Raw genomic sequence first — 27,520 nt, 5'->3', positions numbered from 1 at the left:
CATCTGTCAGAAGCATTTTTTCATGGCTCTTATTTATCTACATTTGTCCCCCCCCCCCAAAAAAGACTGGCTCCTGTTTACAATTGATAATTTTATACAGCAGCACTAATTGATGCATCTATTTCACTTATGATATGTGTCTGTACAATGTCACTTCTAAATAAAATGAGAAAAGGTAAGCAGTCATAATATATTCTATAATGTTTTATAAAGAATAACTGAAAATATTCATTCATCTTCCAAACCGCTTCATCCTCACTAGGGTGGCAGGGGGTGCTGGAGCCTATCCCAGCAGTCTTCGGGCAGTAGGCGGGGGGCACCCTGAACTGGTTAGCAGCCAATCGCAGGGCACACAGACACGAACAACCATCCACACCCACAATCACACCTAGGGACAATTTAGAGTGTTCAATTAGCCTGCCATGCATGTTTTTGGAATATTGGAGGAAACCGGATTACCCCGAGAAAACCCACGCAGGCCCAGGGAGAACGTCCAAACTCCACACAGGGAGGCCGGAACTGGAATTGAACCTGGTACCTCTGTACTGTGAAGTCGACATGCTAACCACTGGACTACCGGGCCGCCTTTACTGAAAATATATCATGGTATATAAATATCATAAGATTTTTTTTAATATCACCAAGCACCAATTCCATCACAGTTGCTCAGTTGGTCTACACCTGCTCAGGTGCTGGTATAGAACAATGCTGCTAAAATAGCAACACAATGAACAATGATAATAAATAGTAAAATAAAATATAAATATAGTGGCACGTGAAGGTTAAGAACAGTGGTTCTTAACCTTGTTAGAGGTACTGAACCCAACCAGTTCAAATACACATTCATCGAACCCTTCATTAGTGAAAAATAAAAATATGATTTTTACTAATCCAAGACATAAAAAAACACATTTATTAAAAAATGAAAGAGTAAATAGAATTTCAAGACCTCAGTATACGTTTTTTAAATTGTGCACAAAATGAACCGCGCACACTTGTCGTACTACAAATACTGCTACAGGTCACTTTACAATGGTGCAATGATTTTCTGCACCACCTGCACAACTGTTACAGGATACCACCGCACAACAGCACCCTTACGTTACGGAATGTCTTTCCATACTTATTTGTCATGTCCTTGTTTATGATGATACTAGTGTAGCCTGTACTACCGGAGACACATTCCTTGTGTGTTCGACATAGTAGCCTGTACTACCGGAGACACCTTCCTTGTGTGTTCGACATAGTTGGCCAATAAAGATGATTCTGACTCGGATTCTGATGAAGTACTATCACGACAGTCACACGTTGACTACTGAGCGAACTAAATTTCCCACAGCCCTGATTGGACATCTGCAGCCAGTGATGGCCAAGCGGGCCCATCATAACTAATTGACATTTTGAGTCGAGTGTGTCTTAACCTCCATGGCAGAGGATCCGCCGATTCACCGAACCCCTGGGGTTCGATCGAACCCATTGGTCTAGAATCTGCACTGCTTCACAGGCCCCAAGATTTGCGACATCCCACAATCTAAATACACACATAGCCAGGTTTAACACTTAAATTCAATGTTCAGGTTTTGTCTACACAACACTTGAGCATAACAGACATCTGTCTACGGATATTTAAGGAAAGGCAAGCACAGATTCCTCTGGGATTTATGTCATGGTTAACTTGAATTCATACCATCAGACAATGACAGTGTTTTCGAAAAATAACGTCCGTGTAGGCCATGACTTTTAAACACACACAATTGTCACTTTCAATATGTCATCATTACCATGCCAACTGGAACAAACGCACAAAGTAATATTGCGCTATGCTCAGTTTAAATTAAGAGGAAAATAAACGCTCTACGGGGTTGAATTTGTCCAACAAGCACAAGTGGAGAGGTCCCTCACAGATGGTCCACTTTTAAGGGTCACTTTTGGCTCTTAAACTGATGGTCTGTTGGAACGAGTCGGATGTGACGTCATCACCGCTTACTGTGTCAGCTGTCAACAAGACGGCCTCGCCAACAGTCTAAGTGCCAGGAAATTTGCTTTTCAAATGTCAACAAATGCAGATCACATTTGCCTTCATTTTAATGGGGGGGGATAAACTTTAAATACGAGGCGTAAAGTATTCCGAAGTTATGTAAAGACGAGAATATCACTTTATTAAACAAGGACATATTTTTATAGACTCATTGATCATGCCGTAGCATGTAGCAGCGAGCCAATGAACTCCTGTTCAGTCCGGTCCTCAACCGACAACAATGACACATTTCTAGGCGTTCAGACACATCAAACGCGCATGTCGTCCTGTATTCATCTTGGACTTTAACATTTACGTACATCGTGAGACGCTAACGTAAGCCACTCGCTTGTCAATTTTGACCACGGGGGAAGATTAACGGTTACCTTGCCCGACTGAATCCATTGCGTCCACTTAAATGGTCTCTTGAAGTTGTCGTTGACTAACCCAAACCTGCACAGAACGTCGTCCGCTCGGCATGCAGCGGACCCGTTGCTCAAACTGGGATATGAATTGTGGACGAACTTCTTCTTCTTATGGAGTTTTATGGGGGTTGGCAAGAAAATGTCAGGTACCTTATCGCCATCTACTGGTAAGGAGTATGATTGTGAGAAATTGTGTATATACATATATACACACGCACACACACACATACACACGAGCTAGTTCCTGCGGAAGGCTGGTAAGGTGGGCCTTACCACCTACTATAATATTTATTCATTCATTCATCTTCCGAGCCGCTTGATCCTCACTAGGGTCGCGGGGGGTGCTGGAGCCTATCCCAGCTGTCTCCGGGCAGTAGGCGGGGGACACCCTGAATCGGTTGCCAGCCAATGGCAGGGCACACAGAGACGAACAACCATTCGCACTCACACTCACACCTAGGGACAATTTAGAGTGTTCAATCAGCCTGCCACGCATGTCTTTGGAATGTGGGAGGAAACCGGAGCACCCGGAGAAAACCCACGCAGGCCCGGGGAGAACATGCAAACTCCACACAGGGAGGCCGGAGCTGGAATCGAACCCGGTACCTCTGCACTGTGAAGCCGACGTGCTAACCACGGGACTACCGAGCCGCCTCAAACATCTTTCAATTAAATACAATATGAACACAAATGGATAAATCGCAGTACTATTTACAATTTTCCTTCACATCATTTAATTATTATTATTATTATGATTGTTATTTTTTATTCATCAGCCTGACAGCAGCCGGTAGGAACGAGCGTCGGTATCTCTCCTTCTTGCAGCGCGGGTGTAACAGTCTCTGGCTGAAGGAGCTACCAAGTGCTGTCAGGGCGGTGTGGTATATGGTTTTTGCTGCTGAAGTGTAATTTGGAATTCCCTCTTTATTCCTGTAGGTGGCCTTAGAATGTCCACCTGGCGTCAGTAACACGATTCTATTCTATATTTACTGGTCAGGGAGAATCCAGTTTCAGCAGTGTGTGCAATCCTATAAAAAGGTAAAGTGGCTGTTGTCGTCCATCACCAACAGCACTGGTCAAGATCTCCTTTTTAGGACTGAAGTAAACTAGTAGATTGAAAACCGCAGCTGGTGCACAAAGCCATGACATCAGCTCCTTGCCAGGTATAAAAGATACGGGCCTGACAGGGGAGGGAGGCTTTTTTACATCCATGCCTTGGGCCACTCAACTTTTTGGAAAGACTTCACTCTGACATTGGTAGAATAAAATCTTTTCCCAATCAGCCGTGGTCCCTGAAGTGCTCATTCGTCGGGAAACAGCCACCGATCACCGAGTGTTTTTTGAAGACCAGCGAAGCAGCAAAAACCATATACCACACTGCTTCAGGTATGATCCTCACTAGGGTCGGGGCGGGTGCTGGAGCCCATCCCAGCCGTCTCCGGGCAGTAGGCGGGGGACACCCTGAATCGGTTGCCAGCCAATCGCAGGGCACACATAGACGAACAACCATCCACGCTCACACTCACACCTAGGGACAATTTAGAGTGTTCAATCAGCCTGCCACGCATGTTTTTGGAATGTGGGAGGAAACCGGAGCACCCGGAGAAAACCCACGCAGGCCCGGGGAGAACATGCAAACTCCACACAGGGAGGCCGGAGCTGGAATCGAACCCGGTACCTCTGCACTGTGAAGCCGACGTGCTAACTACTGGACTACCGGGCCGCCTGCACTAAAACATTACTTCATAAATGTATATCATATGATTTTTTTTTCCTCAGTATAAATAATACGTTCCCTGACTGTTCTACTCTTTGAATAAAAACACTTCATTCAAGCATTGGGGAGTGCAAGGGGTTATGATGGAGGGGTGTTGCAAATCATGAAGACTGCCAAGTGGTATGATAGCATTGTTTTATACATGTCCTTGGCTAGGCTTCAGTTTCAAAATCAGTCCTTGGCCTTGGCCTTGCCCCGGAAAATTTTCCAAGTCCTTGGCCTTGGCCTCGGAGTCAAGTCCTTGGCCTTGGCCTCGGGTTGCCGGTCCTTGGACACAACACTGATATATTTATATGAGTTAGTTAGTTCCACCCGCTCCTGTTTGGAACATTGACGAGTCTCCTCCATTTGTTCCGGTAACTGGCGACCCTTCTTGCTCCATGCCAGCTGACACCCATCTCACTGAGGTCTTCTTTGGCAGTGTGTCTCCACCTCTTCTTTGGCCTACCTCTCTTCCTCTTTCCAGCCTCTGGCATTCCATGGCCACACTTGCCGGTCTATCTCTTGGCAGTCGGAGTACGTGGCCAATCATATTTCAGCTACTCCTGCCCTCCTCATCACCTCCTCGTTGGGATGTGGTCTCTCCATGAGATCCTCAGGATGGATCTCGGGCAACTCCGATGGAAGACATCTAACGTGTTGGTAATATTGGCTGTCTTCATCCATGTCTCACAGGCGTAAATCGCTGTTGGGATGACCACTGACATATAGAGGCGTAGCTTGGTCAAGTGAAGTCAAGTCAACAGTATTTATAGAGCACTTTCAAACAGCCATCGCTGCATCCAAAGTGCTGTACACGGAGCAATTTAACATGCACAATAAACAGTAAGACAAATCGGTAATAAAGGCGGTAGAAAGATCCAAACAGTAAAACCAAGAACAAATCTAAGTCATGCTGAGTCGAATGCCAAAGAATACAAGTGAGTTTTGAGGAGGGTTTTGAAGATGGGCAGCGAGGAGGCTTGCCGAATGTTCAGTGGGAGGTCATTCCAGAGAGAGGGACCAGCAACAAAAAAGGGTCGATCCCCTCTGAGCCTCAGTTTAGTTCTTGGTACTTCTAATAATCTCTGGTCCACAGACCTGAGGCAGGTGTGTAGGGGCGGATGAGCTCAGAGAGGTAAGGTGGCACGAGATTATTCAGAGATTTGAAAACAAAGAGGAGGATCTTGAAAATAACTCTAAAATGAATGGGGAGCCAGTGAAGGGATGCCAGAGTAGGAGTTATATGCTCCCTCTTACGAGTACCAGTCAAGAGGCGAGCAGCGGCATTCTGGAACAGCTGAAGGCGCTTAATGGAGGACTGGCTGACTAAAAAGTGAAGGGCATTGCAGTAATGGAGCCGGGATGTGACAAAGGCATGAATTACTGTCTCAAAGTGATCATGTGAGAGGAGAGGTTTTATTTTGGCCAGCTGTCTAAGGTGAAAGAAGCTGGATTTAACAACGGCACCAATTTGCCGATCGAGTTTGAAATCACTGTCCAGTTTAAGGCCCAAGTTTGAGACTGTTGACTTAAGATAAGGAGACAGGGGGCCCAAGTCTACAGGATGGAATGTACAAGGGCCACTGGGAGCAAACAATATCACCTCTGTCTTCTTTTCGTTGAATTTCAAGAAATTTTGTGCCATCCAGGTTTTGATTTCTTCCAGACAGGAAAGGAGTGGCCTTAATGAGAAGGCGTCTTGCTCAGTGGGACATAGATCTGGCAGTCATCTGCATAGCAGTGGAAGGGAATACCATGTTTCCTTAAGATGGAACCCAATGGGAGCAGATACAGCAAGAACAGCAGAGGCCCCAGAATTGAGCCCTGTGGAACACCACATGACAGGGGAGCAGTGCGTGACTCAGAGCAGCCAAGGCTGACACAAAAGGTTCTGTCAGCTAGATAGGACCTAAACCACTCAAGAGCACTGCCGCCAATGCCCACCAAGTGCTGCAAACGAGTCAGCAGAATACTGTGATCCACTGTATCAAATGCTGCAGTTAAGTCCAATAAAACTAGACACGCGTGGTCTGCAGAGTCATTTGCCAGGAGGATGTCATTAGAAACGCGTAACAGGGCTGACTCCGTGCTATGCATCGTCTTGAAACCTGACTGGAAGACCTCCAAGATGTTATGTTCATCCAAGAAAAGTTTCAACTGCATGTGCACCACTTTTTCCAGAATTTTGCAAATGAAAGGCAGTTTGGAAATGGGTCTGAAACTTGACAGCACATCTGGATCAAGACCAGGTTTCTTGTTCAAGGGTCGGACCACACCATGTTTAAACTGTTTGGGAACTACACCAGAAGAGAGGCTCCTGTTGATGATATCCAAGACCAATGCGCCAACACTCGGGAGAACCTCCTGAAAGAAGTGCGGGGGAAGAGAGTTACAAGGGGGGCCAGATGGTTTCGTCTGGTGAACTACATCCTCCAAAAGCGCCAAGGACACCGTTTCAAAATAATTTAGTACGGCTGAACATGGAACATGGACAGAGGGGTCAGATGCGGTATTTGAGACCGGAGTCCTAGCTGAGATCTTATCAATGGTGGTCATAAGGGGTGTTCACACGGCACACATTTGCTCCGGCGCTGCACCGATATAGTTTGTTGCGATATATTTTGCACCGCAGCAAATTGTGTGGAGCGTTCACACGTACAAAGCCGCTGAGCGTGTCTGCACCGGCACAGCGTCGCTGCAGCCCCACTTGCGTTCACACGGCAGTTTCTGCAGCGGAGCAAAACAACAGAAGATAAATGAGCTGTCGTGTTGGTTCTTTTTAAAACGTATACACAACTCAAACGACTACTGGATAGGCACGTCCTTCTCCTCGGTCTCCGTGCCTTCTGCTCGAGAGTGACCGCCCCCGAAAACGTAAATCAACTATGACTTCAATGACACTCAGAAAAGCAAATACTTAATGCGCCAAACAGAAAATCAAGAGAGCTTTTTGCTTTTTGAGCTCTCGGTACCAAGTATTTTGTAAGTATGGTTTTCATCAGGCGCCGACAGGTATGGCAGCCTCGGTCACACGCTCCCTAGTATTATCCCTGTTTTTGTCATTTTCGTTTGTTTTTGGCGACTCTGAGCGGCTTACTTACACGAGGGCAAAGTTGCTGCGCATTGGGGAGTCTACACTCGGTCTTTTTTCACCAGCACACGAAAATCCATAAGGTTTTTCGGAGCTAATCGCGAGCGGAGCGGCTGCGCTGGACGGAGCATGGAAACGCCGCCGCAGGAGGGGGAAGCGAGCCGGCGTGCTCGTCAAGCTCCGGCAGCGCGGATTTCGAACCCCGCTCCCATCGATCTATCTTGCTAATCTACGATCTCTGCCAAATGAGATGGATGAATTTCTTCTCCTCACAAAGACCAACAAAACCTTTGCACGTTCTGCTGCGCTCTGCTTCACTGAAACCTGGCTCAGTGACCGCCACCCAGATTCCGCGCTACATCTACCCGGCTTACGCCTTCTCCGAGCCGACCGCGACACAGAGCTATCAGGGAAATCGAAAGGTGGTGGGATTTGCTTCTATATCGACGAAGAATGGTGGACTGATGTCACGAACTTCGACACACACTGCAGCCCGGACCTGGAGTCGCTGTCTTTAAACTGCAAGCCATTCTACTCGCCACGTGAGTTCACCTCCTTTTTACTAGTCGGTGTTTACATTGCGCCACAAGCTAACGCTAACACGGCAACAAGTAAACAAACTCGAACTAAAATACCCAGAGTCACCCCTGATCATTTTGGGCGATTTTAATAGAGCACATCTTAACCGTGAACTTCCCGGATATAAGCAGCACATCGACTGTTCCACCAGAGAAGGCAACATTCTAGACCACTGCTATACAACAATCAAAAACGCATACCGATCGGTCACCCGTGCAGCATTGGGTCTTTCTGACCACAATTTAATCCACTTAATACCTACATACAGACAGACACTCAAATGAGTTAAACCGGTTGTTAAGACTGTGAAAAAATGGACAGATGAAGCAAAGCTAGCTCTACAAGAATGCTTAGACTGCACTGATTGGGGCGTCTTTGAAACTTCAACGGGCACACTGGATGAATACACAGACACTGTAACATCATACATCAGTTTCTGTGAGGACATGTGTGTACCAACGAAGTCCTTCCGCTCCTTCAACAATAACAAGCCATGGTTTACTCCCAAACTCAGGCAACTCAGGAAAGAGAAAGAGGCCGCATTTAGAAGTGGAGATCGGGCACTGTACAAACACGCCTGAAACCAATTGACAAAGGAAATTAACATAGCTAAGAGAAGCTATGCAGAGAGGCTGAAAAACCAGTTCTCTGCTAACGACTCTGCATCTGTATGGAATGGCCTGAAAGCAATCACTAACTATAGAATGCCATCCCCCCAAACAGTGAACAATAAGGGTCTTGCTAATAAACTAAACATGTTTTTCTGCCGATTTGAAAAGGACACCCCCATTTCCCACAAACACCCACCTCTACCAGAAACCACTCTACCTACCCCCACCCTCTTTTTCTCCACTACAGATCCACGAACAGGACGTGAGACAGCTCTTCAAGCAGCAAAAGATAAAGAAAGCTGCGGGGCCCGACAAAGTGTCCCCCTCCTGCCTGAAAGTCTGCGCTGATCAGCTGGCTCCGGTCTTCACACAAATCTTCAACAGATCCCTGGAGCTGTGTGAGGTCCCATCCTGCTTCAAACAGTCTACCATCATCCCAGTTCCCAAGAAATCGGCAACATCGGAACCGAACGACTACAGGCCTGTCGCCCTGACGTCTGTGGACATGAAGTCCTTTGAACGCTTTGTGCTGAACCACCTAAAGAACGTCACTGGACCCCAGCTGGACCCTCTTCAGTTTGCCTACCGGGCAAACAGGTCTGTGGAAGACGCAGTCAACATAGGTCTGCACTACATCCTCGAACACCTCGACAGCACAGGGACCTACGCAAGGATTCTGTTTGTGGATTTCAGCTCTGCGTTCAACACCATCATCCCGGAACTCCTCACCCCCAAACTACTCCACCTCGGTGTGTCCCCTACGATCTGCCAGTGGATCCTCAGCTTCATGACGGGACGGACACAACAGGTGAGACTGGGAGCAACAACATCATCAATACGCACCACCAGCACGGGAGCCCCACAGGGATGTGTCCTCTCTCCACTGCTCTTCTCTCTCTACACAAACGATTGCACCTCAACAGATCCAGCTGTCAAACTCATAAAGTTCGCAGACGACACCACGGTCATCGGTCTCATCAAAGACGGCGACGAGTCTGCGTACCGCCAACAAGTGGAGGAGCTGGAGCTCTGGTGCAGCCGACACAACCTCGGGCTGAACACGCTCAAGACTGTAGAGATGATCGTGGACTTCAGGAAACATTCTTCTCCACAGTTGCCCCTCACACTATCCAAATGCCCTGTGTCAACCGTCGAGACCTTCAAGTTCCTGGGAATCACAGTCTCCCAGGACATGAAGTGGGAAGTCAACACCATCTCCATCCTGAAAAGGGCCCGGCAGCGGATGTACTTCCTGAGGCTGCTGAGGAAGCATGGCCTGTCACAGGAGGTGCTACGACAGTTCTACACGGCAGTCATTGAATCAATCCTGTGTTCTTCCATCATGGTTTGGTTTGGGGCCGCCACAAAAAAGGACAAAATCCGGACGTCGGAAAAAATCGTTGGCACCGCCCTACCCCCTCTTGAGGACTTGCACACTGCAAGAATCAAGACAAGGGCACGGAAAATCCTCCTGGATCCCCCGCACCCTGCCCACCACCTTTTCCAGCCACTCCCCTCAGGCAGACGCTAAAAGATCCATGCGCACCAAATCCAGTAGACACTTAAACAGCTTCTTCCCTCTAGCCATTAACTCCTTAAAAAGTCACTGACGTAGTCACTCTTCTTGTACTACAAAATGGTACTACAAAACTGCTGGTGACTCTAAAATGGTTCAATGATTTTGTTGTTTACGATGATACTAATGCAGCGTGTTATACCGGAGACAAATTCCTTGTGTGTTCCGCATACTTGGCCAATAAAGATGATTCTGATTCTAGTTTGTGATTTGGCTTTCACTTGCGTGTAGTTGTTATATTGTTTTTTGTCTGCCTTCGTGGTTCTTATTTCCCCCCTTGCCTTTTGTGCAAGCGCTTTTTGTTATTCGTTTTTGTGCCCTATGGTCCTTGTTTTGACCAGCACTTTATGTTACTACTTTGTCGGTGCGAATTTTGTATATTAAACCCTTTTTGCTACAGAGACCTTGTTTGGTGTCTGCACTTCTGGGATCCCAACTTTATTTCGGCTTGCCCGAACGTAACATTTAGAGCTGGAGCTCGTGCCTCTTGATCGAAATTGAAGAGCACAGTAGGCATTGGTTGTTTGAGAACCTCCCTGAAGTGTTCCAGCCATCTTGCTTCTTGCTCCTCGTCGCTTAGGAGTGTCCTGCCATCTTTGCTCCTGATTGGCACGCTAGAGCTGCTCCTGGAGTTGGTTAGCTCCTGCACGATCTTGTATAGGGTTGTCGTGTTGTTCTCTGCTGTGCCTCTCTTGCTTTCTCTTCTAGCCACTGTCTTTTATCCTTCCTGCAACTCTTCTTCACTGCCCTGTCCAAGCGCCTGTACTCCTCGTCTTCCATCCTCCATCTCCGGAGCCTCCTCTTTTGTTCTCTTTTTATATTGGCCAATTTCCTTTCATCAATCAACTTCCAGGTGTTGTCTGTTATCCATCTCTCTTTGTTGGTACCCCTCTTTCTGCCTATAACTGCTTCTGCAGTTTCAGCAATGGCACAAGAGAACATATTCCACTGCTCCTCAATGTTTGAAAGGTGTTGTGATACCTTGAGCTTCCTACTTAACTCCTCACAGAAGCTTTCTGAGATGTTATTTTTTAGTTTGTCCACTGCGTAAGGTCTCTTGGGCTGCACCTTTTTCACCTTTTTCAGCTTCAGCTTGATTTTACTCACCACAAGGAAGTGGTCTGAACCCACATCCTATAAAAAATAAAAAATCCTCATCTCACCCTTCGGGTGGTGTCCGTCCCTCATTCAGCTCGGGTCCTCTACCAGAGGCCAGGAAGCTTGAGGGTTCTGCGCAGTATCCTTGCTGTTCCCAGCACTGCACATTTCTGGACTGACATGTCCGATGTTGTTCCCGGGATCTGTTGCAACCACTCATCTAGTTTGGGGGTCACTGCCCCGAGTGCTCCGACCACCACAGGCACGACTGTCACCTTTACCTTCCAGGCTCTCTCCAGCTCCTCTCTGAGCCCTTGGTATTTCTCGAGTTTCTCATGTTCCTTCTTCCTGATGTTTCCATCACTTGGGACCGCTACATCCACTACAACGGCCTTCCTCTGCCCTTTATCTATGATCACGATATCTGGTTGGTTCGCCATTACCATCTTGTCAGTCTGGATCTGGAAGTCCCACAGGATCTTCGCTCTGTCATTCTCCACCACCTTCGTAGGTGTTTCCCATTTTGACCTTGGGGTTTCCAGTCCATACTCCGCACAGATGTTTCGGTAGACTATGCCAGCCACCTGGTTATGGCGTTCCATGTAGGCTTTCCCTGACAGCATCTTACACCCTGCAGTTATGTGTTGGATCGTCTCAGGTGCCTCTTTGCATAACCTACACCTTGGGTCTTGTCTGGTGTGGTATGTCTGGGCCTCGATGGCTCTGGTGCTAAAGGCCTGCTCCTGAGCAGCCAGGATGAGTGCCTCTGTGCTGTCCTTCAGGCCAGCCCTTTCTAGCCACTGATAGGACTTCTTGAGATCAGCCACTTCAGTTATGGTCCGGTGGTACATCCCGTGTAGGGGCTTGTCCTCCCATGATGGTCCCTCTTCCAGCGCCTCATCTTCTGTTCCCCATTGTCTGAGACATTCTCTGAGTACGTCATCCGTTGGAGCCTTCTCCTCGATGTATTCATGGAGCTTGGATGTTTCATCCTGGACAGTGGCTCTCACACTTACTAGTCCCCGGCCTCCTTCCTTTCGGCTTGCGTACAGTCTCAGGGTGCTGGATTTGGGATGGAATCCTCCCTGCATGGTTAGGAGCTTTCGGGTCTTAACGTCCGTGGTCTGAATCTCTTCCTTTGGCCACCTTATTATTCCTGCAGGGTATCTGATCACTGGCAGGTCATAGCTGTTTATTGCCCGGGTCTTATTCTTGCCATTGAGCTGGCTTCTTAGGACTTGCCTCACTCGCTGGAGGTATTTGGCCGTAGCTGCTTTCCTTGTTGCCAGTTCGAGGTTGCCATTGGCTTGTGGTATACCAAGGTACTTGTAGCTGTCCTCAATGTCTGCTATTGTTCCTTCAGGGAGTGAGACCCCTTCAGTGCGGACTACCTTTACTCTCTTAGTCACCATCCGACTACATTTCTCCAGCCCGAATGACATCCCGATGTCGCTGCTGTAGATCCTGGTTGTGTAGATCAGGGAATCTATGTCCCTTTCGCTCTTAGCACACAGCTTTATGTCATCCATGTAGAGGAGGTGACTGATTTTAGCTCCATTTCTGAGGCGGTATCCATAGCCTGTCTTGGTGATTACTTGGCTTAGGGGGTTCAGTCCTATGCAGAACAGCAGTGGGGAGAGTGCATCACCTTGGTATATGCCACATTTGATGGACACTTGGGTAAGTGGCTTGCCATTGGCTTCAAGTGTGGTTTTCCACATCCTCATCGAGTTCGCAACGAAGGCTCTTAGGGTCCTGTTCACCTTATACAACTCCAAGCATTCAGTGATCCATGTATGTGGCATCGAGTCATAGGCTTTCTTGTAATCAATCCAAGCTGTGCACAATTTGGTATGTCGGGACCTGCAGTCTTGTGCGACTGTTCTGTAAACCAGGAGCTGATGTTTGGCTCCTCTGGTATCTCTACCAATTCCCTTCTGTGCTTCGCTCATGTATTGATCCATGTGTCCACTTATCTTAGCCGCAATAATGCCTGACATGAGCTTCCATGTTGTGGAGAGACAGGTTATTGGCCGATAGTTCGATGGGGCTGCACCCTTCGAGGGATCCTTCATGATCAGGATCGTTCGCCCTTCAGTTAGCCATTCTGGGTGAGTCCCATCCCTCAGCAGCTGGTTCATTTGTACTGCTAGGCGCTCATGGAGTGCTGTGAGTTTCTTTAGGCGCGGACATGTGGACCATGCCCGGGCCTGGTGCTGTCCAGATCTTCATATCTGAGACTCTTTCCTGTATGTCTGCCACTGTTATGGTAACTGGGTTCTGTTCAGGGAGGTTGCTGTGCTCCTCTCTCAGGGTCACCAGCCATTGTGCACTGCTGTTATGTGCAACCTCCTTCTCCCATATGCCTTTCCAGTACCTTTCAGTTTCCAGTCTTGGTGGGTCAGCTCTGTTGTTAGGACCCTGCCACTGAGCGTACACTGTCTCAGGTTATGTTGCGAACAGCGAACAGTTTATTCGTCTGGCCTCATTCTCTTTCGTGTACCGCTTTAGGCGACTGGACAAGGCTTGGAGCCTTTGTTTGGCAGTTTCGAGTGCTTCAGGTATGGTCATTTGGATGTACCTCTCGGGTATCGGCCTTTTCATCACACCTCTCTGGGCCTCCGTCAATTGACTCACATCTTTCCGGGCCGCCTTGATCTTAGCCTCCAACCGTCTTTTCCATGGTGGGTAACGTATCTCATGGCTTCCATGGTTGCTCTTATAGCCCAGAGCCTCCAGGATCACTGATGCTGAAGTGTATATCAGCTCATTGGTTTCTGTGATCGTTACGGTTCTGTGATCGGCCTCAGTCTGCATTCACACTTTCTATGAGACTTTCAGATAGTACTTCACATAGCCGTTGTAATCGGTTTCTAGGTTGCCCAGCTTTCATTCTCGCCATGATCTTAGCTTTCAGGTCAGTTGCTGCCTCGCTCAGCATTTCATTCATTGGGGCTGGCCACCCAATCTCACCATCTGCATTCATTGGGGCTTGCCTCCCAATCTCTTGTATGACCTCCTCCTCTGATCTGGCAACCTGGGGCCCTTCACCATGGAACCTGCGTTGTACCTCATCAATCTCAAGTTTTGACAGCAGTTGCCGTTTGTGGATGTTGGAACACTGAGCTACTAGTTGTTTCGTGGTCAACCGTGACTGTGGGTTTCGAAGTAACCATTTAGCCCATGTAACCATGTAACCATGTAACCATGTAACCCCTCTGACTAGGGTTGCTTGAGTAGTAGCATTCCAACAGAGCATCTCGCCCATCTCCGCTTTGTTCCAGTAGCCCATTTTTCATCAAGGTACTCTGGTTCCCCAGCACCTGACGCAGACCTTGTTTGGCCGGGCGACGTCTGAGCCGGCATGTCATTCGTTTTATTGTCTCTCATCATTGTATGAGGTAGGCATTAGCGTGAAGGATCTTGCCCAAGGACGCATACTGGATGGTGTTAAGTGCTCATTTTTTTTGCCCCAAGCGGGATTCGAACCACCGTCTCCCGTATGCCAAACCGATGCCTTACTAACTGAGCTATCCAGCCGCCAATATATATATATATATACATATATATATATATATATATACATGCATATATGTATATATATGTAACCAGGTGAACCATACTTAGACTTTTTTGTAGTAAAGGCTGCCTTTTTAAACAAACGTAGCACTGTCACTTTAAGAGTACGCTTAATTAAAAACACGCAGGAACATATAGCGCGAGCGAGAATTAGACCAGGAAGTGAGGGGAGGATGACAGTCATGTGAAGGAAGATAGTCCCTTAACTGTGTATGTCGCTCGTCCCCACTTGATCCGTGATTGTTGTTGTAACCCTGGCGATATTCAGAGCAAAATATCGTGGTTTGGAGTTGAAATCTGCCGCTAGTGAGTCGTGTGAACTGCTGAATAGAGTAAGTGTTCGCAATGTTACAAGATGTAAGTATGGTATTTTTTTTTGGACTGTGAAATGATATGAACTGTGTATCTTTTCTTGAGAGTGGAGATCATTTGTGTTTTTCCACGTGTTTTGTATGCACCCAACATGCTGGAAAGTGTAGAGTAAGTGTGTCCTCTCTTCACATTGGATTGTTGTGGTTTGGAAATGATGCATTTTTATTTCTCTTTCCTTATCAAGGAAGCCTGTTGTTTATTATGGTATGATTGTCTGAATCTGCTGCTGAAAAAATAATGAATTAAATGATGTGAAAAGCAATTGTAAATAGCACTGCGACGTTATCCATATTTGTATTTATATTGCACTTAATTGTTTTTTTTTTTCTTCTTTCTTCTTTCTACCCACATTCTTGCTGCTGTAGACTGTAAATTTCCCCTGTGTGGGACAAATACAGGATATTTTATCTTATCTATAAACTGTTGGATAATTTTCTTTGATCTCTTTCCTTTTTCAAACCGTTTCAAAATTCAATTTACTTCTCAGTCTTTCCTCTTAATGCTGTACAATTTTTGTTGTTCAGTCGGGAATAAAGCCCATATAAAATTATTTTGTGTTCAGTCCAGTCTTTTCCAAAGACCCTACACAAATATATATATATATATATATATATATATATATATATATATATATATATATTAGAGCTGTCAGTTTAGCGCGTTTTTATTGGCGTTAATTTAAATGAATTTTAACGGGATTAAATTTTTTCTCACGAGATTAACGCGGCACACGTCACAAGCGGATGTTACGTTGCTCTATAAATGCACCGGAAACAAAACAACAAGTGCGCTGCAGAAGTCCACGCCCATGTCTGTTTTGCCAGCCACGGGAGCGCGAGACACCGAAAACGGATACTTAAAGAGTGTATGAATGGAAAGTTTACTTTTAAAAAGTTGCCATATTGCTCCACTGACAAGACCAAAGTTATCTGTTCTTCTCTCTGTATCATACAGGTATACGATGTATGCCACTGACGCCATTGTTACTTGTTTGGAACTATTTTGTGTGGAAGGTTACAGTGTTCTGTGTCCAAATAAATAGAGCGGGTGGAGCTTCTCTGTGTTCGTCTGACAGTGACAGTGCGCTACAGTGGTAGCGACCTAGCAAAAGTAAATGTCTCCAGTATTGTCATCGAACCAAGTGTAGTCATTCGAAATGAGGTCTACACAAAACCGTAGAGAGACTTCCGCGCAAGAAGGACCAACACAATCAACATAGCCTGACTGTGTTAGGGGGAGTGAAACCCCCCCTTTCAGAATGGTTAGCCCCTGCAGCACGGGGGAAGTGCGTGTGCTTGTTTGCAAGGCCGGCAGTTTCGAATACAGCGGCACATAATGAACACTGGTGTCCGGTGTCTCGTTATTCTTCAACAAACATACAGAAACAGACTGCTGTGTTGAAGAAGAAGAAGACGAAGAAAACCTTTATTAGTCTCACAATGGAGAAATTCCCAATTCACAGCAGCAAAGTTATGAAAGTAAGAAGTAGAACAACAAAATATAGGAGCTGCTGGAAAGGCAGCCACTCTCGCGGCGCCATTTTGAAGTCAAAATAACAGAAATAACACAAGACAACACATAGGGCGTTCAATCATCACCAATTTTCTGCATACACTTTGTTGTCTGAAGCAGTTCTAGATGAAAGAGGAGAGGATCAAAGTGTCCTTTCTCCAGTGGATCAGAGACGTCATGCTGAAAATGTGCACACGTCTGCTACAAGCTAAGTTTTGAAAGCAAACACAAAGCTGTAGCATCCATTGACGAAAAGAGATTAGTTCACTTCTCCTGTCCCACGTAATCCACTTCAAACTCCAAGCCGCGACTCCCAGCTCCAAATCCGCATCGGCACTCCGCGCCAACGCTCCTTTCTTCTCATCGTCGGCTCCTCAAGACCTCCATCCATCCAGCCGCAGACCGTTCAACAGCACCGATCTCTCCGCTGAACAAAGCGGGGCTGTGAAAAATGCTGCCCATTACAGGCGCAAGACACAAGCGCCCCGGGACTGTCCAGCAACGACAGTCAAATGGCGCCGACATTCCTCCAGTCAAAAACAGTGCTGGTATACCCATGCTGCCGAGAAGGCGCAACCACCAAGCACAGAGTCTCCTCCTTGATGAATGTCGTGGCCAAAAAATGCTGAAAAAGGTCCACATCAAGTCCACACGACGTAACAACAAACACAAAGTGACAAAAGAAACACAAGAACAACAAAAAAAGCAAGGCTCATGAGAGCACTTGCTGACGGCTGCCTACTCGGGCGCCATCTTGACTTGAAAGCAAACTTTAGAAAAACGAAGTATGCAACCATGGTTTAAATCCACTATAGGCTGAGTACTAGTGTACCTTAGATGTGCACTTTATAATGTTATATTGCTCTGTTTTGATTTCATTAAAAAAGCTGTTAAAGCAGCTGTTGTGTGACAAAATATTTTTTTCACCGTTATTGATGGACAGTAATATTGTGTGAGAGATTATGTGTGAATAACTGCACCAAGTGAAAAATGTTCATGTAAAATTGAAAATCGAAATGGTTATTTCAGTTCATTTCATTTGCATTTGGAACATAGCAAACTGATTCATGATTCCATGTTGATGAGAGCATTAAAATGGGGAAAAAATAGGACAAAACATGTAAAAGGATCAGAATAAATAAAAAATGTGTGAGTAATCACGATTAATTTTTTAGGACAGTTGCATTCTTTGACAGCTCCAATATATATATATATATATATATATATATATATATATATATATATATAATTATATATGGATAGCTCAGTTGGTAAGGCATCGGTTTGGCATACGGGAGACGGTGGTTCGAAATGGTGAAGGGCCCCAGGCTGCCAGATCAGAGGAGGAGGTCATACCATAGATTGGGAGGTAGCCCCAATGACTGCAGATGATGAGATTGGGAGGCCAGCCCCAATGAAAGAAATGCTGAGCGAGGCAGCAACTGACCGAAGCGAAGATCATGGAGAGAATGAAAGCTGGGCAACCTAGAAACCGATTACAACGGCTATGTGACGTACCACCTGATAGTCTCACGGAAAGACAGCCCAGAGAGCTGTGATGAAAAGGCCGATACCCGAGAGGTACATCCAGATGACCATACCTGAACACTCGAAACTGCCAAACAAAGGCTCCAAGCCTTGACCAGCCGCCTAAAGCGGTACACGAAAGAGACGAATAAACAGGCTGTTCGTAACACAACCTGCGAAAGTGTACGCTCAGTGGCAGGGTCCTAACAACAGAGCTGACCCACCGAGACTGGAAACTGAAAGGTACTAGAAAGGCATATGGGAGAAGGAGATTGCACATAACAGCAGTGCACAATGGCTGGTTACCCTGAGAGAGGAGCACAGCAACCTCCCTGAACAGAACCCAGTTACCATAACAGTAGCAGACATACAGGAAAGAGTCTCAGATATGAAGAACTGGATGGCACCAGGCCCTGTCCACACCTACTGGCTAAAGAAACTCACAGCACTCCATGAGCGCCGAGCAGCACAAATGAAATAGCTGGGACTCACCCAGGATGGCTAACCGAAGGGCGAACAATCCTGATCATGAAGGATCCTTCAAAGGGTGCAGTCCCATCCAACTATTGGCCAATCACCTATTCCACAACATGGAAGCTCATGTCAGGCATCATTGCGGCTAAGATAAGTGGGATCATGGATCAATACATGAGCGAAGCACAGAAGGGCATTGGTAGAGATACCAGAGGAGCCAAACATCAGCTCCTGGTTGACAGAACAGTCGCACAAGACTGCAGGTCCCGACGTACCAACCTGTGAACATCCTGGATCGATTACAAGAAAACCTATGACTCGATGCCACATACATGGATCACTGAATGCTTGGAGTTGTATAAGGTGAACAGGACCCTAAGAGCCTTCCTTGCGAACTCGATGAGTATGTGGAAAACCACACTGGAAGCCAATGGCAAGCCACTTACCCAAGTGTCCATCAAATGTGGCATATACCAAGGTGATGCATTCTCCCCACTGCTGTTCTGCACAGGACTGAACCCCCTAAGCCAAGTAATCACCAAGACAGGCTATGGATACCACCTCAGAAATGGAGCTACGATCAGTCACCTCCTCTACATGGATGACATAAAGCTGTATGCTAAGAGCGAAAGGGACACAGACTCCCTGATCCACACAACCAGGATCTACAGCAGCGACATTGGGATGTCATTCGGGCTTGAGAAATGTAGTCGGAATGGTGACTAAGAGAGGAAAGGTAGCCCGCACTGAAGGGGTCTCACTCCCTGAAGGAACAATAGCAGACATTGAGGACAGCTACAAGTACCTCTGTATACCACAAGCCAATGGCAGCCTCGAACTGGCAACAAGGAAAGCGGCTACGGCCAAATACCTCCAGCGAGTGATGCAAGTCCTAAAAAGCCAGCTCAATGGCTAGAATAAGACCCGGGCAATAAACAGCTATGCCCTGCCAGTGATCGGATACCCTGCAGGAATAATAAGGGGGCCAAAGGAAGAGATTCAGACCACGGACGTTAAGACCCGAAAGCTCCTAACCATGCATGGAGGGTTCCATCCCAAATCCAGCACCTTCAGACTGTACACAAGCCAAAAGGAAGGAGGCCGGGGACTAGTGAGTGTGAGAGCCACTGTCCAGGATGAAACATCCAAGCTCCATGAATACATCAAGGAGAAGGCTCCAACGGATGACGTACTCAGAGAATGTCTCAGACAATGGGGAACAGAAGATGAGGCGCTGGAAAGAGGGATCATCATGGGATGTACCACCGGACCATAACTGAAGTGGCCAATCTCAAGAAGTTCTATCAGTGGTTAGAGAGGGCTGGCCTGAAGGACAGCAAAGAGGCGCTCATCCTGGCTGCTCAGGAGCAGGCCTTTAGCACCAGAGCCATCGAGGCCCAGACATACCACACCAGACAAGACCCAAGGTGTAGGTTATGCAAAGAGGCACCTGAGACGATCCATCATATAACTGCAGGGTGTAAGATGCTGGCAGGGAAAGCCTACATGGAACGCCATAACCAGGTGGCTGGCATAGTCTACCGAAACATCTGTACGGAGTATGGACTGGAAACCCCAAGGTCAAAATGGGAAACACCTCCGAAGGTGGTGGAGAATGACCGAGCGAAGATCCTGTGGGACTTCCAGATTCAGACTGACAAGATGGTAATGTTGAACCAACCATATATCCTGATCATAGATAAAGGGCAGAGGAAAGCCGTTGTAGTGGGTGCCGCGGTCCTAAGTGATGGAAACATCAGAAAGAAGGAACACGAGAAATTCGAGAAATACCAAGGGCTCAGAGAGGAGCTAGAGCAGGCATGTCCAAAGTCCGGCCCGCGGTCGAATTTCATCCGGCCCACGGCCCCTGTCATAAAATCAGTGCCGTCAGGCCCGCAGGTTGGGCGCAATGTAACACGTGTTGCATTGACTGAGGTCTCGTAGACTGGTGAGTGATGTTTCATAGAGTACTGCTTCCCTCTAGTGGCTAAATGAGTAATAGCAGTTAGACACTAGAGGGCATCACTAACGAGTTAAGACATCACTCCGTGTTTATATTGACTGATATGTCATATTTCAAATGATCCTTGCAGTTGTGGATATGTGTATTGCTTGTTCATTTCCCTGTTGTTCGAGTCAAAGGTTTTGTGACTATTGAAAAGTCATGGTGATACATTTTATGTTTCAAATCGATCAATTTGCACTCAGGAGACTTCTGTTTAAGAAAAAGTCAAGTGAATAAGCAGTTGCATGTGATATACCTGTTTCAAATGAACCAAAAGAAATTCTTAAGATTGTTGAAATTAAAATAAAAATGGAAATGTGAAACAGACTGGCTTACTAAAATTTGTTGAACAATATTGTTGTTCAATGTAAAGAATGCCCCTTTGGCAAAAAGTTTGGACACCCCTGAGCTAGAGGGAGCCTGGAAGGTAAAGGTGACGGTCGTGCCTGTGGGGTCGGAGCATTCTGGGCTGTGACCCCCAAACTCTATTAGTGGTTGCAACAGATCCCGGGAACAACATCGGACATCTCAGTCCAGAAATGTGCAGTGCTGGGACCAGCAAGGATACTGCGCAGAACCCTCAATCTTCCTGGCCTGTGGTAGAGGACCCGAGCTGAATGAGGGACGGACACCACCCGAGGGGTGAGTTGAGGATTTTTAAAATTTTTTATTTTATCCACACATTACAAATTCAAGAGTAATGTGCATGGGGGAGAAATTATGTGCTGTAAGCACAGATATAACTTATTTCTGTTGGCATTTAGAAATATGAAAAATATATTGTGCTACAGCTTAAGGGTTATTTACATGTCTTTTTTCCTAAAATTGTCACTTGCTTTGTTAAATCAGTGTTTTTCAAACCCTGTGCCGCGGCACACCAAGTGTCAGGTGTGCTGTGGGAAATTATACAATATTTATATGCCTGTGCAGTAGATCGACCGGAAGAGTAATGAGTACCGTATTTTCACGACCATTCGACGCACCGTACGGTTGGGTGCAGTCTCATTAATGGGTGCCATTTCTGTATTTTACACATAGACAAATATACACTGTGGACAAACGTGGTAGAACATACGCTAGCTTAAACATCGGCATTCATCCGCGCGCGCTAACACGTTAGCTTGAAGCATACGGTAGCATGCCAAGACATACGGATACACGCTAAAACACGTTTTTAAAAAGGCAACGAAAGCAGAACTGAGTTTGGGTGTATTTTATTTAGCCATCGTACAATGTTCTCACGTTTTTCGATCAATCATCACCCAGAAATCCATCAAAGTCCTCATCCTCTGTATCAGAAGCAGAGGATTGCACATCCCAGTTGTCATTGAACGCATCACATGCTAAAGTGTGAGTTGCTACGCATTGCCGAGCGGAAAGAAGGAGCAGCAACAGCAAAGTCAACATTTCTCTCGTGTGAAGCTTTCCCACATTTGAAAGTAAAAAACAGAGCGAAACATGGTGGCAGCGCGTGTGTGTGTAGAAAGAATTGAACAATTGTGCAAGTACCGTAATCCATCAAAAACGCCGCGTTCCCTCTCATTGTCAGAGTGTCACTCTCATTGCCATGTGGCTCCACAGAAATGATGCCGGCTTTGCCAAAAACTCGAACAACAGTGCAAGCAGACACATTCGTCCAAACAGCCACAATCCATTTGCAAATTGTAGCGTAACTCGCCCAGCGCTGCCTCTCACTCTTTGTAAAGTTGTGTTTGCCATCGATCATCCATTGTTCCCATGCCGTTCGCAACTTTACTTTGAACGCCCGGGTGATGCCGATGTCCAGCGGTTGGAGTTCTTTAGTCAAGCCTCCGGGAATAACGGCAAGCTCAGAGTTCATTTGTTTGACTTGGTTTTTCACCGCTGCTGTGAGATGGGCACGCGTGCCAAACGCATAACCGATGGCTTGAAGTTTGAACTGAGCGTCGTATGCGTGTCTCTTTGTCGAATTTATTTTCGGGGGTTCTTAGAAACCAAAACCGAAGTTGTTTTGCAACAATGCACATTGCCACACTCTATACAGGTGTTGGTACCTGCTTGCGGCGTCCCTTTAGCGTCCACTTACACGTCCACCCTTCACCCATTGGCGGACTGCTCCCCAGCATGCCTGTCCTCTCTCACGTCTGCCTTCTCTCTCTCTCTCTCTCTCTCTCTCTCTCTCTCTCTCTCTCTCTCTCTCTCTCTCTCTCTCTCTCTCTCTCTCTCTCTCTCTCTCTCCATATATGTATATTTACTGGGCTCACCACCCATGAGAGGGGCCAAAGGGGTCGGGTCCAATGTGAGCTGGGCGGCAGCCAAAGGCGGGGACCCTGGCGGTCCGATCCTCGGCTGCTGAAGCTAGCTCTTGGGACATGGAATGTCACCTCTCTGGCAGGGAAGGAGCCCGAGATGGTGTGTGAGGCAGAGAATTTCCGACTGGATATAGTCGGACTTGCCTCCACACACAGCCTGGGTTCTGGTACCAGTTCTCTCGAGAGGGGTTGGACTCTCTTCCACTCTGGAGTTGCTCACGGTGAGAGGCGCAGAGCAGGTGTGGGCATACTCATTGCCCCCGGCTCAGTGCCTGTACATTGGGGTTCACACCGGTAGACAAGAGGGTTGCCTCCCTCTGCCTTCGGGTGGGTGGACGGGTCCTGACTGTTGTTTGTGCATATGCACCAAACAGCAGCTCAGCAGACCCACCCTTTTTGGAGTCCTTGGAGGGTGTGCTGGAGAGTACTCCTGCTGGAGACTCCCTTGTTCTGCTGGGGGACTTCAATGCTCACGTGGGCAATGACAGTGAGACCTGGAGGGGCGTGATTGGGAGGAACGGCCCCCCCGATCAGAACCCGAGTGGTGTTTTGTTATTGGACTTCTGTGCTCGTCACGGATTGTCCATAACGAACACCTTGTTCAAGCATAAGGGTGTCCATATGTGCACTTGGCACCAGGACACCCTAGGCCGCAATTCGATGATCGACTTTGTAGTTGTATCATCGGATTTGCGGCCGCATGTTCTGGACACTCGGGTGAAGAGAGGGGCGGAGCTGTCAACTGATCACCACCTGGTGGTGAGTAGGCTCCGATGGTGGGGGAAGATGCCGGTCCGTCCTGGCAGACCCAAACGTATACTGAGGGTTTGTTGGGAACATCTGGCGGAATCCCCTGTCAGAAGGAGTTTCAACTCCCACCTCCGACAGAGCTTTTCCCATGTTCCGGGGGAGGCGGGGGACATTGAGCCCGAGTGGACCATGTTCCGTGCCTCTATTGTTGAGGCGGCCAATCTGAGTTGTGGCCGTAAGGTGGTTGGTGCCTGTCGTGGCGGCAACCCCCGTACTCGCTGGTGGACACCAGCAGTAAGGGATGCCGTCAAGCTGAAGAAGGAGTCCTATCGAGCCTTTATGGCGTGTGGGACCCCAGAGGCAGCTGGCCAAGCGGAACGCAGCTTTGGTGGTCGCCGAGGCAAAAACCCGAGCATGGGAAGAGTTCGGTGAGGCCATGGAAGCCGACTTCCGGACGGCTTCGAGGAAATTCTGGTCCACCATCCGACGTCTCAGGAGAGGGAAGCAGTGCACCACTAACACTGTGTACAGTGGGGATGTGGCGCTGCTGACTTCGACTCGGGACGTTGTGAACCGGTGGGCAGAGTACTTCGAAGACCTCCTCAACTCCACCAACACGCCTTCCTTGGAGGAAGCAGAGCCTGGGGTCTCCGAGGTGGGCTCTCCTATCTCTGTGGTTGAAGTCGCCGATGTGGTTAAAAAGCTCCTCGGTGGCAAGGCCCCAGGGGTGGATGAGATCCGCCCGGAGTTCCTCAAGACTCTGGATGTTGTGGGGCTGTCCTGGTTGACACGCCTCTGCAACATCGCGTGGTCAACAGGGCGAGTGCCTCTGGATTGGCAGACCGGGGTGGTAGTCCCTCTTTTTAAAAAGGGGGACCGGAGGGTTCCAACTACAGAGGGATCACACTACTCAGCCTCCCTGGTAAGGTCTATTCAGGAGTGCTGGAGAGGAGGGTCCGTCAGGAAGTCGAGCCTCAGATTGAGGAGGAGCAGTGTGGTTTTCGTCCCGGCCGTGGAACAGTGGACCAGCTCTACACCCTTAGCAGGGTCCTTGAGGGTATGTGGGAATTCGCCCAACCAGTCTACATGAGTTTTGTGGACTTGGAGAAGGCGTTTGACCGTGTCCCTCGGGGAGTTCTGTGGGGGGTGCTTCGTGGGTATGGGGTACCGAACCCCCTGATACGCGCTGTTCGGTCACTATACCACCGATGTCAGAGTTTGGTTCGCATTGCCGGCAGCAAGTCGGAATCGTTTCCAGTGGGGGTAGGACTCCGCCAAGGCTGCCCTTTGTCGCCGATTCTGTTCATAACTTTTATGGACAGAATTTCTAGGCGCAGCCGAAGCGTTGAGGGGGTCCGTTTTGGGGGCCTCAGTATTGCATCCCTGCTTTTTGCAGATGATGTGGTGCTGTTGGCTCCTTCAAACGGGGCTCTCCAACTCTCACTGGAGCGTTTCGGAGCCGAGTGTGAAGCGGTTGGGATGAAAATCAGCACCTCCAAATCTGAAACCATGGTCCTCAGTCGGAAAAGGGTGGAGTGCCCCCTCCGGGTCGGGGAGGAGATCTTGCCCCAAGTGGAGGAGTTCAAGTATCTTGGGGTCTTGTTCACGAGTGGGGGCAGGAGGGAGCGGGAGATCGACAGGCGGATGGGTGCAGCGTCTGCTGTGATGCGGACGTTGTATCGGTCTGTCGTGGTGAAGAAGGAGCTGAGCCAAAGGGCGAAGCTCTCAATTTACCGGTCGATCTACATCCCAACCCTCATCTATGGTCACGAGCTATGGTTCGTGACCGAAAGAACGAGATCCCGGATACAAGCGGCCGAAATGAGTTTTCTCCGCAGGGTGTCCGGGCTCTCCCTTAGAGATAAGGTGAGAAGCTCGGTCATCCGGGAGGGGCTCAGAGTCGAGCCGCTTCTCCTCCACATCGAGAGGAGCCAGATGAGGTGGCTTGGGCATCTCATTCGGATGCCTCCTGAGCGCCTCCCTGGTGATGTGTTCCGGGCATGTCCCACCGGGAGGAGACCCCGAGGAAGACCCAGGACACGCTGGAGAGACTATGTCACCCAGCTGGCCTGGGAACGTCTCGGGATCCCACGGGGAGAGCTGGAAGAAGTAGCGAGGGAGAGGGAAGTCTGGGCTTCCCTGCTAAAGCTGTTGCCCCCGCGACCCGGCCCCGGATAAGCGGTAGATGATGGATGGATGGATGGATACACGCCCACCCTTCACTGATTGCCAGTCACTTCCGCCTTTTCTCTATATAAACAGCATGTCGGCTGTCAGTCAGATTTCGGAACTCAGCGCATACAAAAGACGCTCCGCATCATAAGGCGTCCTGTCCATTTTAGAGAAAATTTAAGACTTTTAATGGCGCCTTATAGTCATGAAAATACGGTAATCGTGTTGTACTCTTCCATACCGGTAGGGAGCAGCAGCAGCTAGGAAATTGCCTTTTGCTTCGAGACAAGCGAAGTTTCAAGGCAATACAATGAAATGTATCTTTCATTTAGATTTACTTTGACCTGAGATGCAACGGCACCAATGTTCCCTCTAAGCGCAACTGCGCACTGGTCGCACACTCTCAGCGCATAACAAAACTTATACAGCGCAGTGAACGCACTGCAAATGAATTAGATATGTAACTTTCTTTTCTGTATCAATTTGTTGTATTATTCAATGAGTGACAGGTGTCCAGCCAATCACACGATACGATGCAATGACGCTATGAATCCAATCACGGCATTGACAGTACTTGCGCATATTCTCTGCTCCGTAACAATAACAGTGCGGCGGCAATAAGTGATGCTAATGCTAATCCTTTATCATGGCAAAACGACCAGGCAGTGAACGTTATACGTCGACTCCCCAAACCAAAATAAGAATGAACTGCGGGTCTTTTAATTTGGAACGGCTGTCGGAGTATGTGCAAATAGAAGAACACGCAGTGAAACTGGGTGAGGTATTTTCTTTTTCGAGTGAGAAAGGTCTGTTCTGTAAAACATGCAGAAAAGCTGAAGCTGTAAGCAAATTTTCCGATGGAAAAATACAGACTGAAAGGAAGCTGGACTACATCAAGCGACACATTCATCAGAAAAGTCATTTGAATGATGTTGGAATTATACAAGGACTGAAGATGGGAAAAGGGATTGGTACAATATTGCGGGACAGCGCAAACGACCGGGCTTTTTCTGTCACACAGAAAAAATTCCAACCCTGAGCAAGTTAAAGTTCTAATTGACTATATTTTACTTGCCATTAAAACGAATGCAGCAAATATTGGATTGATGTTGATTTGATTTGTATTCAATGTGTTATAATATTGCGTTAATTTTCAATGTTAAAAAACGCTTATAGTAACAATATCACACTCAATTGTTAAAATAAGCTTTTTTTTTTTAATTTTCGGGTAGTGGTGTGCTGCAACATTTTTTTCAATAAAAAAAAATATCTTTGGCTCTAAAGAGAAAAAGAAAAAACACTAGTCTAAATTGAGAGACTGGAGCGTGTAAATTTTTAAATGAACCGCCCAGCAGTTAGAGTTTCAGGGCAATTGAGTTTAGTAAAAAATGCAGGCGACTTTACAGTCAGAGGTGCTGCCAGGGATTTTGGACATGATAACAAACAACCTGTCACGTTTCGGACAAGCCGAATAAAGTTGGGATCCCAAAAGTGTAGACCCCAGACAATGTCTCCGTAGCAAAAAGGGTTCAATATACAAAACTCGCACTGCCAAAGAAGTAACATAAAGTGCTGGTCAAAACAAGAACCAGAGGGCACAAAAACGAATAACAAAAAGCGCTTGCACAAAAGGCAAGGGAGGAGAATAAGAACCACAAAGGCAAACCAAAAACAATGTAGCA

At 47.5% G+C, this 27,520-nt stretch overlaps 1 protein-coding gene across 11 annotated transcripts in view; it reads right to left on the bottom strand.

The window, feature by feature from the left end:
• Positions 1 to 2,572, bottom strand: part of tpd52l2b (tpd52 like 2b) — a 104,831-nt gene extending 102,259 nt beyond the window's left edge. For all 11 annotated transcript variants that reach the window (XR_007961447.1, XM_052058922.1, XM_052058923.1 and 8 more), the window contains exon 1: positions 2,404 to 2,572. Coding sequence is in view for 10 of the 11 variants with exons in the window: in XM_052058922.1 (XP_051914882.1) it covers positions 2,404 to 2,422 (19 nt within the window). In the remaining variant the exon portion in view is untranslated. The remainder of the gene's footprint in view (positions 1 to 2,403) is intronic.
• Between the last annotated feature and the right edge of the window lie 24,948 nt (positions 2,573 to 27,520).

This window comes from Hippocampus zosterae, chromosome 2 (genome assembly GCF_025434085.1).
Source record: "Hippocampus zosterae strain Florida chromosome 2, ASM2543408v3, whole genome shotgun sequence".
Taxonomy (NCBI): domain Eukaryota; kingdom Metazoa; phylum Chordata; class Actinopteri; order Syngnathiformes; family Syngnathidae; genus Hippocampus; species Hippocampus zosterae.
The sequence above is the reverse complement of the archived record's forward strand: the minus strand, read 5'-3'. Positions and strand labels throughout refer to the sequence as shown.